The sequence below is a fragment of the Salvelinus namaycush genome, chromosome 2, assembly GCF_016432855.1.
Source record: "Salvelinus namaycush isolate Seneca chromosome 2, SaNama_1.0, whole genome shotgun sequence".
Classification (NCBI taxonomy): domain Eukaryota; kingdom Metazoa; phylum Chordata; class Actinopteri; order Salmoniformes; family Salmonidae; genus Salvelinus; species Salvelinus namaycush.
The window spans coordinates 4,349,225-4,368,617 of record NC_052308.1 but is presented as its reverse complement, the minus strand read 5'-3'; the positions used below and the strand labels follow the sequence as shown (position 1 = coordinate 4,368,617).

Genomic DNA, 19,393 nt, shown 5'->3' with positions numbered 1-19,393 from the left:
AATTTATTTATTTCCCATCCCCTGCTCACCCAACCCCATCTTGTCCCAATCATCTACAGAATCTACAAAGATTCTACACTAAATAATCTGCAAATAATCTACACTAAATAATCTACAAATAATCTACACTAAATAATCTACAAATAATTTACACTAAATAGTCTACAAATAATTTACACTAAATAATCTTCAAATAATCTACACTAAATAATCTACAAATAATTTACACTAAATAATATACAATTAATCTACACTAAATAATCTACACTAAATTATCTACAAATAATCTACACTAAATAATCTACAAATCATCTACACTAAATAATCTCCAAATAATTTACACTAAATAATATACAATTAATCTACACTAAATAATCTACAAATAATACTGCGCTACTATAGGTCAGTCATTCTATACTGTGTTACTCAAGACTACTTTCATTATCTACAGTACATAATGTTTCAAATGATTGCTAATATCATTCATTGTCCTCTTCATCACCGAGAGCCTAATAATACTGATATCTTTGGCCTTGTGGCTCCATTAAAAGCATTACAATTCACAGTGATTGAGTGAGACGTGCATAGGTAGTTGGCTCTTATTTGTGGTGTACGGAGGAACCGCTCTGTGCCTATACGGGAGACAGTGGTATTTGTTGAAGCTGGTTATAGAAGACTATTCAGTCCTACTTTAAGGACTTTAAACTTCTTCTCTTTTTCAGGAAATCGGTTGTTGTTGTTTTTGTGACATCATCCGGAGTCTGCCTCTGTCGGTTGCCCTGCCGTCTGATGTTACCGTGGTGATGGAAGATTGTTCCATGCTCCCAGACGAGGAGTCTGATCGGTGATAGTAAAGGTAGATTGACACATCTGGAGAAGGGTGAGGGAAAGAGAGAGAGAGGGACGAGGGTACAGAGAGGAGAGAGAGAGAGATGGGGGTGCAGAGAGGACAGAGAGAGGGGGAGAGAGAAAGAGAGGAGAGAAAGGGGGATGGTGCAGAGAGGAGAGAGAGAGCGAGAGAGAGAGAGAGCACGGGAGAGAGAGGAATAGAGAGAGAGGGAGAGCGAGAGAGAAAGAAAGGGATGGTGTGCAGAGAGGAGAGAGGGAGCGAGAGAGAGAGAGAGAGAGAGAGAGAGAGAGAGAGAGAGAGAGGAGAGAGAGAGAAAGGGATGGTGTGTAGAGAGGAGAGAGGGAGCGAGAGAGAGAGAGAGGGAGCGAGAAAGAGAGAGAGAGAGAGAGAGAGAGAGAGAGAAAGGGATGGTGTGCAGAGAGGAGAGAGTGAGAAAGAGAGACAGAGAGGAGAGAGATGTCATACTTGGGTGAGAAATGACTGAGACACTTTGGTACATTTGAACTACAGTATATCAGCAGACAGTTTTGCACAGATATGATGTTTTTGGCTTAGCACACACTTGTCAGTAAAGGGTTGTTTACCACATGGCACCCTTTTCCCTATGGGTCCTGGTCTAAAGTAGTGCACTATATAGGGAATAGGGCCCTGGTCTAAAGTAGTGCACTATATAGGGAATAGGGTGCCATTTGGGATGCACTCAAGATGTTTGGACAGCCTTTAAAGGATTAACCTTTATTTAACCTTTATTTAACTACGCAAGTCAGTTAAGAACACATTCTTATTTACAATGACGGCCTAGCCCGGGCCAAACCCGGACGACGCTGGGCCAATTCCCCTATGGAACTCTCAATCACGGCCGGATGTGATACAGCCCTGGTACAGCCTAGGTGCTGCACCGTTTTAATGGCACCCTTTTCGAAGCTTTGCCTGGTGTCCGATCTGTTGTCTCCTTCTTTGTTCCCGTGCCGACTCCACCTGCTGACTGTCAAGCAAATGTCAATGAGTGACGAAAGAGCTGGCATAGTAGCACAAACCGACTGGCATTCAGGCTAGCTTGTAAGTCTCACAGATCAACACAAGAGGAAGACCATGATACTGGCATCAGCTACTGAGTGTTTCTTTTCAAAACAAAGATACGTTAAATGTTGTATAATTTCCATGTTTTTTGAAGACGAAGCAACAGAATATTTGTTTCGTCATGCCAACAAGCCGAAACATGTCTACAAGATAACGGTTTAGTTTTGAAACGTGGTTTTTCTGTTGAGAGCTGTGACCGACTGGGTGTAGGTGGAAATCCAAAAGGACACTGTGTGGTGTCATTTGGTCGGTGTTTGTGTTTGTCTGCCATTTGGGGACGTGCATCTATTTGTCACACTGTAGATATTTTTGGTACCTAGCATCCTGTTTGTGAAAATATTATTTGCGGTACGTTTTTGTGGGGGACACAGATGGGTAGTTATTATTTATCATGTTGCTACTGTTGACATCTCAATCTGGCCTTCCACCCATCTGAGAGAGCGCTCAGGTTGCAGGTTTAAAGGTTATTTTCTGCAATTCTGTACCCTTTGCCATGGCATGTAGAGAACATGTTGCCGTTTTAAAGTTCATTTCCTGCTATTCTCCACATTTTGCCATGTCTTATGTGTGTTCATGTGATATCTGAGAGACCTAACTATTACAACAACATAAATGTGCTTAAAAAAAAACGAGCTGACATGGTCTAGTACAGTGCCTTGCAAAATTATTTACTCCCTTGGCGTTTTTCCTATTTTGTTAGATCACAACCTGTAATATAAATTGATTTTTATTTGGATTTCATGTAATGGACATACACAAAATATTCCAAATTGGTGAAGTAAAATGAAAAAAAAGTTGTTTAAAAGAAAAAAAGAAAAAAAAAAGGGGGTGTGTGCATATGTATTCACCCCCTTTGCTATGAAGCCCCTAAATAAGATCTGGTGCCACCAATTACCTTCAGAAGTCACATAATTAGTTAAATAAAGTCCTTCTGTGTGCAATCTATGTGTCACATGATCTGTCACATGATCTCAGTATATATACACCTGTTCTGAAAGGCCCCAGAGTCTGCAACACCACTAAGCAAGGGGCACCACCAAGCAAGCAGCACTATGAAGATCAAGGAGCTCTCCAAACAGGTCAGGGACAAAGTTGCGGAGAAGTACAGATCAGGGTTGGGTTATAAAAAAATATCAGAAACTTTGAACATCCCACTGAGTACCATTAAATCCATTATTAAAAAATGGAAAGAATATGGCACCACAACAAACCTACCAAGAGGGGGCCGCCCACGAAAACTCACGGACCAGGCAAGGAGGGCATTAATCAGGGAGGCAACAAAGAGACCAACGATAACCCTGAAGGAGCTGCAAAGCTCCACAGCAGAGATTGGAGTATCTGTCCATGGGACCACTTTAAGCCGTACACTCCACAGAGCTGGGCTTTACTGAAGAGTGGCCAGAAAAAAAGCCAATGCTTAATTAAGGATCAAACCCTTTAAAAAAAAATGTTTTGCCTAAAATGACATGCCCAAATCTAACTGCCTGTAGCTCAGGACCTGAAGCAAGGATATGCATATTATTGATACCATTTGAATGGAAACACTTTGAAGTTTGTGGGAATGTGAAATGAATGTAGGAGAATATAACACATTAGATCTGGTAAAAGATCGATTTTTTTTTTTGGTGCTATTATCTTTGAAATGCAAGACAACGGTCATAGTGTATTATTCAAGCCCAGGTGCAATTTAGATATTGGCCACTAGATGGCAGCAGTGTATGTGCAAAGTTTTGGTCTGATCCAATGAACCATTGCATTTCTGTTAAAAATGTTGTATCAAGACTGCCCAAATGTGCCTAATTTGTTTATTAATAACGTTTTGTGTTCAAAACTGTGCTCTCTCCTCAAACAATAGCATGGTATTCTTTCAATGTAATAGCTACTGTAAATTGGACAGTGCAGTTAGATGAACAAGAATTTAAGCTTTCTGTCAATGTCAGATATGTCTATGTCCTGAGGAAATTTTCTTATTACTTACAACCTCATGCTAATCGCACTAGCCTACGTTAGCTCAACCATTCCACAGGGGACCCAACAATCCTGAAGAAATTTTAAAGAAAATAATAAGCAAACACGTTTGGTGTTCACCAAAAGGCATGTGGGAGACTCCCCAAACATAGAAAGAAGGTACTCTGGTCAGATGAGACTTAAATGTAGCTTTTTGGCCCTCTTTTGGCCCTCAAGGAAAACGCTATGTCTGGCGCAAACCCAACACCTCTCATCACCCTGAGAACACCATCAACACAGGGAAGCATGGTGGTGGCAGCATCATGCTGTTGGAATGTTTTTCATCGACAGGGACTGGGAAACTGGTCAGAATTGAAGGAATGATGGATGGCGCTAAATAAAGGGAAATTCTTGACGGAAACCTGTTTCAGTCTTCCAGAGATTTGAGACTGGGATGCAGGTTCACCTTCCAGCAGGACAATTACCCTAAGCATACTTCTAAAGCAACACTCGAGTGGTTTAAGTGGAAACATTTAAATGTTTTGGAATGGCATAGTCAAAGCCCAGACCTCAATCCAATTGAGAATCTGTGGTATGACTTAAAGATCGCTGTACACCAGAGGAAGCCATCCAACTTGAAGGAGCTGGAGCAGTTTTGCCTTGAAGAATGGGCAAAAATCCCAGTGGCTAGATGTGCCAAGCTTATAGAGACATATCCCAAGATACTTGCAGCTGTAATTGCTGCAAAAGGTGGCTCTACAAAGTATTGACTTTAAGGGGGTGAATAGTTGTGCACGCTCAAGTTTTTCTATTTTGTTGTCTTATTTCTTGTTTGCTTCACAATAAAAAATGTTTTGCATCTTCATAGTGGTATGATTGTTGTGTAAATCAAATGATACAAACCCGCCAAAAATCCATTTTAATTCCAGGTTGTAAGACAAGAAAATAGGAGAAATGGCAAAAGGGGGTTGAATACTTTCACAAGCCACTGTAAATGTGGAGAAGTATTTTTCTTCTGCTCACATTGTGAGTTAGGCTATAGGCCTTTGCCTGGATATTTCATTAGTGCAACAACAGGAGTTGCCTGACGACTCATTATGAATTACGTTTGGAATCTGTTTCGATCGCTCCATTCGTCCGGCGTCAAACTGCTATCCTTACAAGTCGTTGGTGCTGATGTCAAAACTCTTGGATCGACTCTAACCAATCAGACTTTCAAAACCCAATGACGTGATTCATGATTGGTGTAGGAGGATGTGGGTGGGTAGTCAGGATACAACAGAAGAGCAGACTGTCCATTAGACATTAATGACCAAATCGTCACCCTCCTACTTGTAGTTCCTGATGGTTTTGCCACGTTTTGATATTTTATTTGTTCAAATCAAAGTTTATTTATCACAGGATACAGGAGGTGTAAAACGGTACAGTGAAATGCTAACTCGCAAGCTCTCAACAATGCATTACCAATGTCAATGATGTGACGGAGAAAGAGATGATTTCGTATTTATCTGAAAAGCGTCTCTTCATGATGAGCGTATAACTGCTAAATTACTCAAAATGTGAATATAAATATATTCTAATCTGCATCACGATGAGTATCATAGACCTGAATCATAATCCACTCATAAGTATGCGTCTATTGCGCAGTGGCACACGTAGGCTGGTACATACTAGTCCCAGAAACCTGTTAGCGGTTAAATGACAGGTAAATCGTGTTAGATTAAATGACAGGTAAATCGTGTTAGATTAAATGACAGGTAAATCGTGTTAGATTAAATTACAGGTAGTTGTGTTAGATTAAATGACAGGTAAATCGTGTTAGATTAAATTACAGGTAAATCGTGTTAGATTAAATGACAGGTAAATCGTGTTAGATTAAATTACAGGTAAATCGTGTTAGATTAAATGACAGGTGAATCGTGTTAGTGGTTGGGTCATGATGGGTGAATTGAACAAATCCGTCTATTAGATGTTACTTGTTGCTCTGGACGTTCTGCTAACAGAGCCCGTGTGTACCCAATAATACTTGTTGCTCTGGACGTTCTGCTAACAGAGCCCGTGTGTACCCAATAATGGCAAAAGGAAGTAATCAGTTTGTTGGATGTATGAGTTTGAATGGTTAGCATTCTCTAGGTACACACGAGGTATCTTGTTTATAGGATCTGGACAATATATCCCAGACCGCCAGATTGAGTCTTGTTTTGATAATGGTGAGAGTGAAGAAAATGATCATCAGTCTGTTGGATCACGGATGTATGAAGGTAGTGAACATGTTGTTTTGTATGATCTGAACATCATGTTTCTAGCCCCCTCAGGTAATAGGTTCCAGGTTCCAGGTAACAGGTGCCAGGTTCCAGGTAACAGGTTCCAGGTGCCAGGTAACAGGTTCCAGGTGCCAGGTAATAGGTAACAGGTGCCAGTTAACCGGTTCCAGGTGCCAGGTAATAGGTAACAGGTGCCAGGTAATAGGTAACAGGTGCCAGGTAATAGGTAACAGGTGCCAGTTAACCAGTTCCAGGTGCCAGGTAATAGGTAACAGGTGCCAGTTAACCGGTTCCAGGTGCCAGGTAATAGGTAACAGGTGCCAGGTAACCGGTTCCAGGTAATAGGTAACAGGTGCCAGGTAACCGGTTCCAGGTGCCAGGTAATAGGTAACAGGTGCCAATTAACAGGTTCCAGGTGCCAGGTAATAGGTAACAGGTGCCAGTTAACCGGTTCCAGGTGCCAGGTAATAGGTAACAGGTGCCAGTTAACCGGTTCCAGGTGCCAGGTAATAGGTAACAGGTGCCAATTAACAGGTTCCAGGTGCCAGGTAATAGGTAACAGGTGCCAGTTAACCGGTTCCAGGTGCCAGGTAATAGGTAACAGGTGCCAGTTAACCGGTTCCAGGTGCCAGGTAATAGGTAACAGGTGCCAGTTAACCGGTTCCAGGTGCCAGGTAATAGGTAACAGGTGCCAGTTAACCGGTTCCAGGTGCCAGGTAATAGGTAACAGGTGCCAGTTAACCGGTTCCAGGTGCCAGGTAATAGGTAACAGGTGCCAGTTAACCGGTTCCAGGTGCCAGGTAATAGGTAACAGGTGCCAGTTAACCGGTTCCAGGTACTAGGTAATAGGTAACAGGTGCCAGTTAACCGGTTCCAGGTGCCAGGTAATAGGTAACAGGTGCCAGTTAACCGGTTCCAGGTGCCAGGTAATAGGTAACAGGTGCCAGTTAACCGGTGCCAGGTAATAGGTAACAGGTGCCAGTTAACCGGTTCCAGGTGCCAGGTAATAGGTAACAGGTGCCAGTTAACCGGTTCCAGGTGCCAGGTAATAGGTAACAGGTGCCAGTTAACCGGTTCCAGGTGCCAGGTAATAGGTAACAGGTGCCAGTTAACCGGTTCCAGGTGCCAGGTAATAGGTAACAGGTGCCAGTTAACCGGTTCCAGGTGCCAGGTAATAGGTAACAGGTGCCAGTTAACCGGTTCCAGGTGCCAGGTAATAGGTAACAGGTGCCAGGTAACCGGTTCCAGGTGCCAGGTAATAGGTAACAGGTGCCAGTTAACCGGTTCCAGGTGCCAGGTAATAGGTAACAGGTGCCAGGTAACCGGTTCCAGGTGCCAGGTAATAGGTAACAGGTGCCAGGTAACCGGTTCCAGGTGCCAGGTAACCGGTTCCAGGTTCCAGGTGGCAGGTGCCAGGTAAAAGGTGCTAGGTGCCATGTAACAGGTGTCAGGCAGTGTGTGTTGCTGGGATTCCCGTGGGGATAGAACACACAAAGTGTAATTATAGCCCAGGCCAGCTGCTGGGATGACTGCTCTGCCATGTAGTCATTATTAAGTCAACAGGCACAGATGTCATGGGTCCTCTTTGTGTTCTCTAACTCTGTAACAGATTGGATGTTGGTGTGTGTGCTTCCTCAGCGGCCTGCTACATGGAAATCAGACCTTCTGACTCTTAGACAGACCCCGTCTAGCTACCCAGCACCGTGCCAGCCACATAGAATTAGTGACAAAAAGCACAAATTGAATGATAAACCTTTTTTGCTTTTATTTCCTGCTTGTATCCATGGTTACACTCAATATGGCAGTCGGTAACAATGATTTGAATAAGAATGTCCGTTCTAGTCATTCTACTTCTATGTCCAGCCACTTTCACCCGGTTCCCCCTCACAGGCTTACTGGCTGGCTGGCTCTATGTCCAGCCACTATCAGCCGGTTCCCCCTCACAGGCTTACTGGCTGGATGATTGACTGGCTGGCTGGCTGGCCCTATGTCCAGCCACTATCAGCCGGTTCCCTCTGACAGGCTTACTGGCTGGCTGATTGACTGGCTGGCTGGCTGGCCCTATGTCCAGCCACTATCAGCCGGTTCCCTCTCACAGGCTTACTGACTGGCTGGCTCTATGTCCAGCCACTATCAGCCGGTTCCCTCTCACAGGCTTACTGGCTGGCTGGCTCTATGTCCAGCCACTATCAGCCGGTTCCCCCTCACAGGCTTACTGGCTGGCTGGCTCTATGTCCAGCCACTATCAGCCGGTTCCCCCTCACAGGCTTACTGGCTGGCTGGCTCTATGTCCAGCCACTATCAGCTGATTCCCTCTCACAGGCTTACTGACTGGCTGGTTGACTGACTGGCTCTATGTCCAGCCACTATCAGCCGGTTCCCTCTCACAGGCTTACTGACTGGCTGGTTGACTGACTGGCTCTATGTCCAGCCACTATCAGCCGTTTCCCCCTCACAGGCTTACTGGCTGGCTGATTGACTGGCTGGCACTATGTCCAGCCACTATTAGCCGGTTCCACCTCACAGGCTGACTGGCTGGCTGGTTGACTGACTGGCTCTATGTCCAGCCACTATCAGCCGGTTCCCTCTCACAGGCTTACTGGCTGGCTGGTTGACTGACTGGCTCTATGTCCAGCCACTATTAGCCGGTTCCACCTCACAGGCTGACTGGCTGGCTGGTTGACTGACTGGCTCTATGTCCAGCCACTATTAGCCGGTTCCACCTCACAGGCTGACTGGCTGGCTGGTTGACTGACTGGCTCTATGTCCAGCCACTATCAGCCGGTTCCCTCTCACAGGCTTACTGGCTGGCTGGTTGACTGACTTGCTCTATGTCCAGCCATTATTAGCCGGTTCCACCTCACAGGCTGACTGGCTGGCTGGTTGACTGGGTGGCTGGCTGATGGATTGACTGTCTGTCTGACTGAATGACTGGCTGGCTGGCTGGCTTGCAGACTGTTACTTAATGCCTGGCTGACTCTCTGGGTACCTGACTGAATGACTTGCTGAGTGACTGACTGGCTGGCTGGCTGGCATGCAGGCTGAGTTACTTAATGCCTGGCTGACTCTCTGGGTACCTGACTGAATGACTTGCTGAGTGACTGACTGGCTGGCTGGCTGGCATGCAGGCTGAGTTACTTAATGCCTGGCTGACTCTCTGGGTACCTGACTGAATGACTTGCTGAGTGACTGACTGGCTGGCTGGCTGGCATGCAGGCTGAGTTACTTAATGCCTGGCTGACTCTCTGGGTACCTGACTGAATGACTTGCTGAGTGACTGACTGGCTGGCTGGCTGGCATGCAGGCTGAGTTACTTAATGCCTGGCTGACTCTCTGGGTACCTGACTGAATGACTTGCTGAGTGACTGACTGGCTGGCTGGCTGGCATGCAGGCTGAGTTACTTAATGCCTGGCTGACTCTCTGGGTACCTGACTGAATGACTTGCTGAGTGACTGACTGGCTGGCTGGCTGGCATGCAGGCTGAGTTACTTAATGCCTGGCTGACTCTCTGGGTACCTGACTGAATGACTTGCTGAGTGACTGACTGGCTGGCTGGCTGGCATGCAGGCTGAGTTACTTAATGCCTGGCTGACTCTCTGGGTACCTGACTGAATGACTTGCTGAGTGACTGACTGGCTGGCTGGCTGGCATGCAGGCTGAGTTACTTAATGCCTGGCTGACTCTCTGGGTACCTGACTGAATGACTTGCTGAGTGACTGACTGGCTGGCTGGCTGGCATTTGTTTCCTGTTTAGCCTATTTCACTGACTGACTGACTGGGTACCTGGAATTGGTTTAGTGTTCATGTCCAAAGGCAGGCTGGTGTAGTGGGAGGTGTCTTTGACCTTGGTTTAGTGTTCATGTCCAAAGCCAGGCAGGCTGGTGTAGCGTGATGTGTCTTTGACCTTGGTTTAGTGTTTAAGTCCCAGGCAGGCTGGTGTAGCGGGAGGTGTCTTTGACCTTGGTTTAGTGTTTATGTCCCAGGCAGGCTGGCGTAGTGTGCTGTGTCTTTGACCTTGGTTTAGTGTTTATCTCCCAGGCAGGCTGGCGTAGTGTGCTGTGTCTTTGACCTTGGTTTAGTGTTTATCTCCCAGGCAGGCTGGTGTAGCGGGAGGTGTCTTTGACCTTGGTTTAGTGTTTATCTCCCAGGCAGGCTGGTGTAGCGGGAGGTGTCTTTGACCTTGGTTTAGTGTTTAAGTCCCAGGCAGGCTGGTGTAGCGGGAGGTGTCTTTGACCTTGGTTTAGTGTTTATGTCCCAGGCAGGCTGGTGTAGCGGGAGGTGTCTTTGACCTTGGTTTAGTGTTTATGTCCCAGGCAGGCTGGTGTAGCGGGAGGTGTCTTTGACCTTGGTTTAGTGTTTAAGTCCCAGGCAGGCTGGTGTAGCGGGAGGTGTCTTTGACCTTGGTTTAGTGTTTAAGTCCCAGGCAGGCTGGTGTAGCGGGAGGTGTCTTTGACCTTGGTTTAGTGTTTATGTCCCAGGCAGGCTGGTGTAGCGGGTGGTGTCTTTGACCTTGGTTTAGTGTTTATGTCCCAGGCAGTCTGGTGTAGCGGGAGGTGTCTTTGACCTTGGTTTAGTGTTTAAGTCCCAGGCAGGCTGGCGTAGTGTGCTGTGTCTTTGACCTTGGTTTAGTGTTTATCTCCCAGGCAGGCTGGCGTAGTGTGCTGTGTCTTTGACCTTGGTTTAGTGTTTAAGTCCCAGGCAGGCTGGTGTAGCGGGAGGTGTCTTTGACCTTGGTTTAGTGTTTAAGTCCCAGGCAGTCTGGTGTAGCGGGAGGTGTCTTTGACCTTGGTTTAGTGTTTATGTCCCAGGCAGGCTGGTGTAGCGGGAGGTGTCTTTGACCTTGGTTTAGTGTTTATGTCCCAGGCAGGCTGGTGTAGCGGGAGGTGTCTTTGACCTTGGTTTAGTGTTTAAGTCCCAGGCAGGCTGGTGTAGCGGGAGGTGTCTTTGACCTTGGTTTAGTGTTTAAGTCCCAGGCAGGCTGGTGTAGCGGGAGGTGTCTTTGACCTTGGTTTAGTGTTTATGTCCCAGGCAGTCTGGTGTAGCGGGAGGTGTCTTTGACCTTGGTTTAGTGTTTAAGTCCCAGGCAGGCTGGCGTAGTGTGCTGTGTCTTTGACCTTGGTTTAGTGTTTATGTCCCAGGCAGGCTGGCGTAGTGTGCTGTGTCTTTGACCTTGGTTTAGTGTTTATCTCCCAGGCAGGCTGGTGTAGCGGGAGGTGTCTTTGACCTTGGTTTAGTGTTTAAGTCCCAGGCAGGCTGGTGTAGCGGGAGGTGTCTTTGACCTTGGTTTAGTGTTTAAGTCCCAGGCAGGCTGGTGTAGCGGGAGGTGTCTTTGACCTTGGTTTAGTGTTTAAGTCCCAGGCAGTCTGGTGTAGCGGGAGGTGTCTTTGACCTTGGTTTAGTGTTTATGTCCCAGGCAGGCTGGTGTAGCGGGAGGTGTCTTTGACCTTGGTTTAGTGTTTATGTCCCAGGCAGGCTGGTGTAGCGGGAGGTGTCTTTGACCTTGGTTTAGTGTTTAAGTCCCAGGCAGGCTGGTGTAGCGGGAGGTGTCTTTGACCTTGGTTTAGTGTTTAAGTCCCAGGCAGGCTGGTGTAGCGGGAGGTGTCTTTGACCTTGGTTTAGTGTTTAAGTCCCAGGCAGGCTGGTGTAGCGGGAGGTGTCTTTGACCTTGGTTTAGTGTTTATGTCCCAGGCAGGCTGTTGTAGCGGGAGGTGTCTTTGACCTTGGTTTAGTGTTTATGTCCCAGGCAGGCTGGTGTAGCGGGAGGTGTCTTTGACCTTGGTTTAGTGTTTAAGTCCCAGGCAGGCTGGTGTAGCGGGAGGTGTCTTTGACCTTGGTTTAGTGTTTATGTCCCAGGCAGGCTGGTGTAGCGGGTGGTGTCTTTGACCTTGGTTTAGTGTTTATGTCCCAGGCAGTCTGGTGTAGCGGGAGGTGTCTTTGACCTTGGTTTAGTGTTTAAGTCCCAGGCAGGCTGGCGTAGTGTGCTGTGTCTTTGACCTTGGTTTAGTGTTTATCTCCCAGGCAGGCTGGCGTAGTGTGCTGTGTCTTTGACCTTGGTTTAGTGTTTATGTCCCAGGCAGGCTGGTGTAGCGGGAGGTGTCTTTGACCTTGGTTAAGTGTTTATGTCCCAGGCAGGCTGGTGTAGCGGGAGGTGTCTTTGACCTTGGTTAAGTGTTTATGTCCCAGGCAGGCTGGCGTAGTGTGCTGTGTCTTTGACTTTTATCTTTCTGTTCTAGTTGCGTCAGAAGAAGAAGAAGCTTTTATTTACTGTAATCTCTCATGAATCTTTAATGGAAAACGTTTTAGATGGCAGAGAGAGGAGAGAACATCTTCCTTTTGGATGGAGTTACATTAGTTTTAGTACTGGGGTTGAGAAGAGGAACTAACTGTGCCTGTGATCTAACATGACTGTCTGTAGATAGATAAAATAACACAATACTACACAACACAGAGACAGAATAACACAATACTACACAATACAGACAGACAGAATAACACAATACTACACAACACAGAGACAGAATAACACAATACTACACAATACAGACAGACAGCATAAGACAATACTACACAACACAGAGACAGAATAACACAATACTACACAACACAGAGACAGAATAACACAATACTACACAATACAGACAGACAGAATAACACAATACTACACAACACAGATATAGAATAACACAGTACTACACAACACAGACAGAATAACACAATACTACACAACACAGAGACAGAATAACACAGTACTACACAACACAGAGACAGAATTACACAATACTACACAACACAGAGACAGAATAACACAATACTACACAATACAGACAGACAGCATAAGACAATACTACACAACACAGACAGAATAACACAATACTACACAACACAGAGACAGAATAACACAGTACTACACAACACAGACAGAATAACACAATACTACACAACACAGAGACAGAATAACACAGTACTACACAACACAGAGACAGAATTACACAATACTACACAACACAGAGACAGAATAACACAATACTACACAACACAGAGACAGAATAACACAATACTACACAACACAGAGACAGAATAACACAATGCTACACAACACAGAGACAGAATAACACAATACTACACAACACAGAGACAGAATAACACAGTACTACACACCACAGACAGACAGAATTACACAATACTAAAAAACACTGACAGACAGAAAACACAATACTACACAACACAGACATATATAATAACACAATACAACACAACAGACAGACAGATAGACAGACAGACAGACAGACAGACATACAGAATAACACAATACTATACAACACAGACAGAAAGAATTAAACATTACCACACAACGCGTAAAGACAGAATAACACAGTACTACACAATACAAACAGACAGACAGACAGAATAACACAGTACTACACAACAAATACAGACAGACAGAATAACACAACACTACACAACACAAACAGACAGACAGACTGTCACGACTTCCACCAAAGTCGGGTTCTCTCCTTGTTCGGGCGGTGTTCGGCGGTCGGCGTCGCAGGTCCTCTAGCCATCGTCGATCCACTTTTCATTTTCCATTTGTTTTGTCTTGTTTTCCTACACACCTGGTTTTCATTTCCCTCATTAAGTGTTGTGTATTTAACCCTACGTACCCCCAATGTCTTTGTGTGAAATTGTTTGTTGTAAGTGCTTGTGCACATGTTTACTGGTGCGCGACGGGTTTTGTACCCATGTTTGTTATTCTTTATGCCGTTAGATATTGCAATTAAACTGCTCCGGCTATTACCTAGTTCTGCTCTCCTGCGTCTGACTTCCCTGCCACCAGTTACGCGAACCTTACACAGACAGACAGAATAACACAACACTACACCACACAGACAGACAGATAAAACAACACAATTCTACACAACACACACAGACAGACATATAGAATAACACAATACTACACAACACAGACCGACACACAGACAGAATGACACAATTCAACACATACAGCCAGACATAATAACACAATAGTACACAACACAGACAGACATACAGATAGAATAACACAATAGTACACAACACAGACAGACATACAGACAGAATAACACAATAGTACACAACACAGACAGACAGAATGTGACTGTTGTTTTCAGAGTCATAGTTCTCTCAGGGAGGATAATACTGTTATCCAAACCTCCTCACTGTGAGACAGATGGCCTTCCTATGTAATCTCACAGCTATGAGGATATAATCTCAATGAGGATGAGGATGATGACCCCAGTATATAATCTCAATGAGGATGAGGATGATGACCCCAGTATATAATCTCAATGAGGATGAGGATGATGACCCCAGTATATAATCTCAATGAGGATGAGGATAGTGACCCCAGTATATAATCTCAATGAGGATGAGGATAGTGACCCCAGTATATAATCTCAATGAGGATTAAAATGATGACCCCAGTATATAATCTCAATGAGGATGAAGACCCCAGTATATAATCTCAATGAAGATGATGACCCCAGTATATAATCTCAATGAGGATGATGACCCCAGTATATAATCTCAATGAGGATGATGACCCCAGTATATAATCTCAATGAGGATGATAACCCCAGTATATAATCTCAATGAAGATGATGACCCCAGTATATAATCTCAATGAGGATGACCCCAGTATATAATCTCAATGAGGATGATGACCCCATTATATAATCTCAATTAGGATGATGACCCCAGTATATAATCTCAATGAGAATGAAGATGATGACCCCAGTATATAATCTCAATGAGAATGAGGATGATGACCCCAGTATATAATCTCAATGAGGATGATGACCCCAGTATATAATCTCAATGAGGATGATGACCCCAGTATATAATCTCAATGAGGATGATGACCCCAGTATATACTCTCAATGAGGATGGTGACCCCAGTATATAATCTCAATGAGAATGAAGATGATGACCCCAGTATATAATCTCAATGAGGATGAGGATGATGACCCCAGTATATAATCTCAATGAGAATGAAGATGATGACCCCAGTATATAATCTCAATGAGAATGAGGATGATGACCCCAGTATATAATCTCAATGAGAATGAGGATGGTGACCCCAGTATATAATCTCAATGAGGAAGATGATGACCCCACTATATAATCTCAATGAGGATGAGGATGATGACCCCAGTATATAATCTCAATGAGGATGAGGATGGTGACCCCAGTATATAATCTCAATGAGGATGATGACCCCAGTATATAATCTCAATGAGGAAGATGATGACCCCAGTATATAATCTCAATGAGGATGAGGATGATGACCCCAGTATATAATCTCAATGAGGATGATGAACCCAGTATATCATCTCAATGAGAATGAAGATGATGACCCCAGTATATAATCTCAATGAGGATGAGGATGGTGACCCCAGTATATAATCTCAATGAGGAAGATGATGACCCCACTATATAATCTCAATGAGGAAGACGACCCCAGAATATAATCTCAATGAGGAGGATGACCCCAGTATATAATCTCAATGAGGATGATGACCCCAGTATATAATCTCAATGAGGATGATGGCCCCAGTATATAATCTCAATGAGGATGATGACTCCAGTTTATAATCTCAATGAGAATGAGGATGATGACTCCAGTATATAATCTCAATGAGAATGAGGATGGTGACCCCAGTATATAATCTCAATGAGGAAGATGATGACCCCACTATATAATCTCAATGAGGAAGACGACCCCAGAATATAATCTCAATGAGGAGGATGACCCCAGTATATAATCTCAATGAGGATGATGACCCCAGTATATAATCTCAATGAGGATGATGGCCCCAGTATATAATCTCAATGAGGATGATGACCCCAGTATATAATCTCAATGAGAATGAGGACGATGACCCCAGTATATAATCCCAATGAGGATGATGACCCCAGTATATAATCTCAATGAGGAAGACGACCCCAGAATATAATCTCAATGAGGAGGATGACCCCAGTATATAATCTCAATGAGAATGAAGATGATGACCCCAGTATTTAATCCCAATGAAGATGATGACCCCGGTATTGTCACGACTTCAACCGAGGCAGGCTCTCCTTCCCGTTCGGGTGGCGCTCGGCGGTCGTCGTCACCGGCCTACTAGCTGCCACTGACTCTTTTTCCTCCCCCTCCTTATGTGTTTATTTGTATCACCTGTGTTCAGTTAATTGTTAATTAGTGTGGCTTTATTAGTCAGCCAGCCCGTACGCTTCTTTGTGCGGGATTGTTACATTGTAGCTTTTGGATTTCGGGAGTGGATGTTATTATTGTGGACTGGGTTTGTTTCTCGTGTCGTTGGACCGTTGTGTATGACACCCAGTACGTCCGTGTTGGACATTGTGTTTGCCAGTTGGGTATTAAAGACTCAACATATTGAAGCTCTGCTGTTCCTGCGTCTGACTTCGCACCCCCCGACACCCAGATCGTTACAGAATCCCGCACCCAGGAAATGGAGTCAGCAGGAGCAGCAGCCAACCCTCTCCCATCGATGGAGGAACGGGTTCTCCACCACACCACCGTCCTCCATCGGATCGGATCAGCCATGGACCAGATGATGGAGAGAATGGAGCGATGGGAGAGGAGTGGGCTCCTCTCTCCACCTTCGGCTCCCCTTCCTCAGGACTCTCCATCCCCCGGCTCCAGCGCGCTCCGTCTTACGCTCCCGAGGGATTATGATGGAGCGGCGGCAGGGTGCCAGGGGTTCTTACTCCAGCTGGAGCTATACCTGGCCACTGTTCGCCCCACTCCCTCGGGAGCGGAGAGGGTGAGTGTCCTCGTCTCCTGCCTAACGGGTCGTGCTCTGGAGTGGGCCAACGCAGTCTGGAATGGCCCGGACTCAGCGAAGGAGCACTACCTGGAGTTTACCCGTCGTTTTCGTGCCGTGTTTGACCACCCCCCAGAGGGCCGAGCGGCGGGTGAGAGACTATTTCATCTCAGGCAGGAGAAGAGGAGCGCACAGGATTTCGCGCTGGAGTTCCGGACCTTGGCCGCGGGATCAGGGTGGAACGACAGGGCCCTTATTGACCACTACCGGTGTAGTCTCCGGGAGGACGTCCGCAGGGAGCTAGCGTGTCGGGACATCGCTCTGTCTTTGGATGAGCTTATCGACATGTCCATCCGACTGGACAATCTGCTGGCTGCCCGCGGGCGCTCGGAGAGGGTCCTGTGCGTTCCACCATCCAGCGCCCCGGCTCCCATCCCGATGGAGTTGGGAGGGGCCGCGCCTAGGGGTATCGGAGGAGGAGGCCTCCCCTGCACCAGCTGTGGTCGGAGAGGACACACGGCCGATCGGTGCTGGGGGGGTCTGTCTGGGAGTCGAGATGTCAGGCGGAACGCTTCTCGATCACCCCAGGTGAGTCAGCACCAAACTCACTCAGAACCCCCTGTCGGTCACATGTTTGTCTCAATTTTTTTCCTTTATTTTTTCCCCTCTTCCCAGCATAGGGCACTAGTCGATTCAGGTGCAGCTGGGAACTTTATGGATCGCGGACTCGCCCGAGAGTTGGGCGTTCCGCTTGTGCCGATAGATTCTCCCTTTCCCGTGCACTCCCTAGATAGCCGGCCATTAGGGTCAGGGGTGGTCAGGGAGGCCACAGTTCCCCTGGACATGGTGACGCAGGGGAATCATAGGGAACGTATCAGTCTCTTTATTATTGATTCGCCTGCGTTTCCAGTGGTGCTGGGTATTCCCTGGTTGGCCCGGCACAATCCCAGTATTTCGTGGAGACAGGGGGTTCTCCAGGGGTGGTCAGAGGAGTGTTCTGGAAGGTGTCTGGGAGTTTCCATTGGTGCCACGTCGGTGGAGAGTTCAGACCAGGGTTCCACGGTGCGCATTCCCCCCGAGTATGCCGATTTGGCAATCGCTTTCTGTAAAAAGAAAGCGACGAAATTACCACCACATCGACCGGGTAGGGATTGTGCGATAGATCTCCAGGTTAACGCTGCGCTTCCCAAGAGTCACGTGTACCCTTTGTCCCAAGAGGAGACGTTGGCTATGGAGACATATGTCGCGGAGTCTCTGGGACAGGGGTACATTCGGCCCTCCATCTCACCCGTCTCCTCGAGTTTCTTTTTTGTGAAGAAGAAGGAGGGAGGTTTGCGTCCGTGTATTGATTATAGAGGTCTAAATGCCATCACAGTGGGGTTTAGTTACCCACTACCTCTCATCGCTTCGGCGGTGGAATCATTTCACGGAGCGCAGTTCTTTACAAAACTGGACCTCAGGAGCGCGTACAGTCTGGTGCGTATTCGGAAAGGAGACGAGTGGAAAACCGCATTTAGTACCACATCGGGCCACTATGAGTACTGCGTCATGCCGTATGGGTTAAAGAATGCTCCAGCTGTTTTCCAATCCTTTGTAGACGACATTCTCAGGGACCTGCACGTGCAGGGGGTAGTTGTGTATATCGATGACATTCTGATCTACTCAACTACTCAAGCCGCGCATGTATCTCTGGTGCGCAAAGTGCTTGGCAGACTGCTGGAGCATGACCTATACGTCAAGGCTGAGAAGTGTGTGTTCTCCAAACAAGCCGTCTCCTTCCTGGGTTATCGCATTTCCACCTCGGGGGTGGTGGTGGAGAGTGACCGCATAAAGGCCGTGCGTAATTGGCCGACTCCAACCACGGTGAAAGAGGTGCAGCGGTTTTTGGGTTTTGCCAACTACTACCGGAGATTTATCCGGGGTTTTGGTCAGGTAGCGGCTCCCATTACCTCACTGCTAAAGGGGGGCCCGGTGCGGTTGCGGTGGTCAGCGGCGGCGGACGGAGCTTTCAACAGGTTGAAGGCTCTGTTCACGGATGCTCCCGTGTTGGCGCATCCGGATCCCTCTTTAGCATTCATAGTGGAGGTGGACGCGTCCGAGGCTGGGGTGGGTGCCGTGCTATCACAGCGCTCAGGTACGCCACCAAAACTCCGCCCCTGCGCTTTCTTCTCTAGTAAGCTCAGTGCAGCGGAGCGTAACTATGATGTGGGGGATCGGGAGTTGTTAGCGGTGGTCAGGGCTCTGAAGGTGTGGAGACACTGGCTTGAGGGGGCTAAGCACCCTTTTCTCATCTGGACCGACCACCAGAATCTGGAGTATATTCGGGCAGCTCGGAGACTGAACCCGCGTCAGGCAAGGTGGGCCATGTTTTTCACCCGGTTTAGGTTCACGTTGTCCTACAGACCCGGTTCCCAAAACGTAAAGGCTG

General features: G+C 46.6%; 1 protein-coding gene across 1 annotated transcript in view; it reads right to left on the bottom strand.

Annotated features, from left to right (window-relative positions):
* Window positions 1–322: 322 nt before the first annotated feature.
* The window catches only part of LOC120020192 (amphoterin-induced protein 3-like), a 55,919-nt gene continuing 36,848 nt past the window's right edge, over window positions 323–19,393 (bottom strand). The window contains exon 3 of the mRNA XM_038963691.1: window positions 323–870. Within this exon, the coding sequence (XP_038819619.1) occupies window positions 793–870 (78 nt within the window). The 3' untranslated portion in view covers window positions 323–792. The remainder of the gene's footprint in view (window positions 871–19,393) is intronic.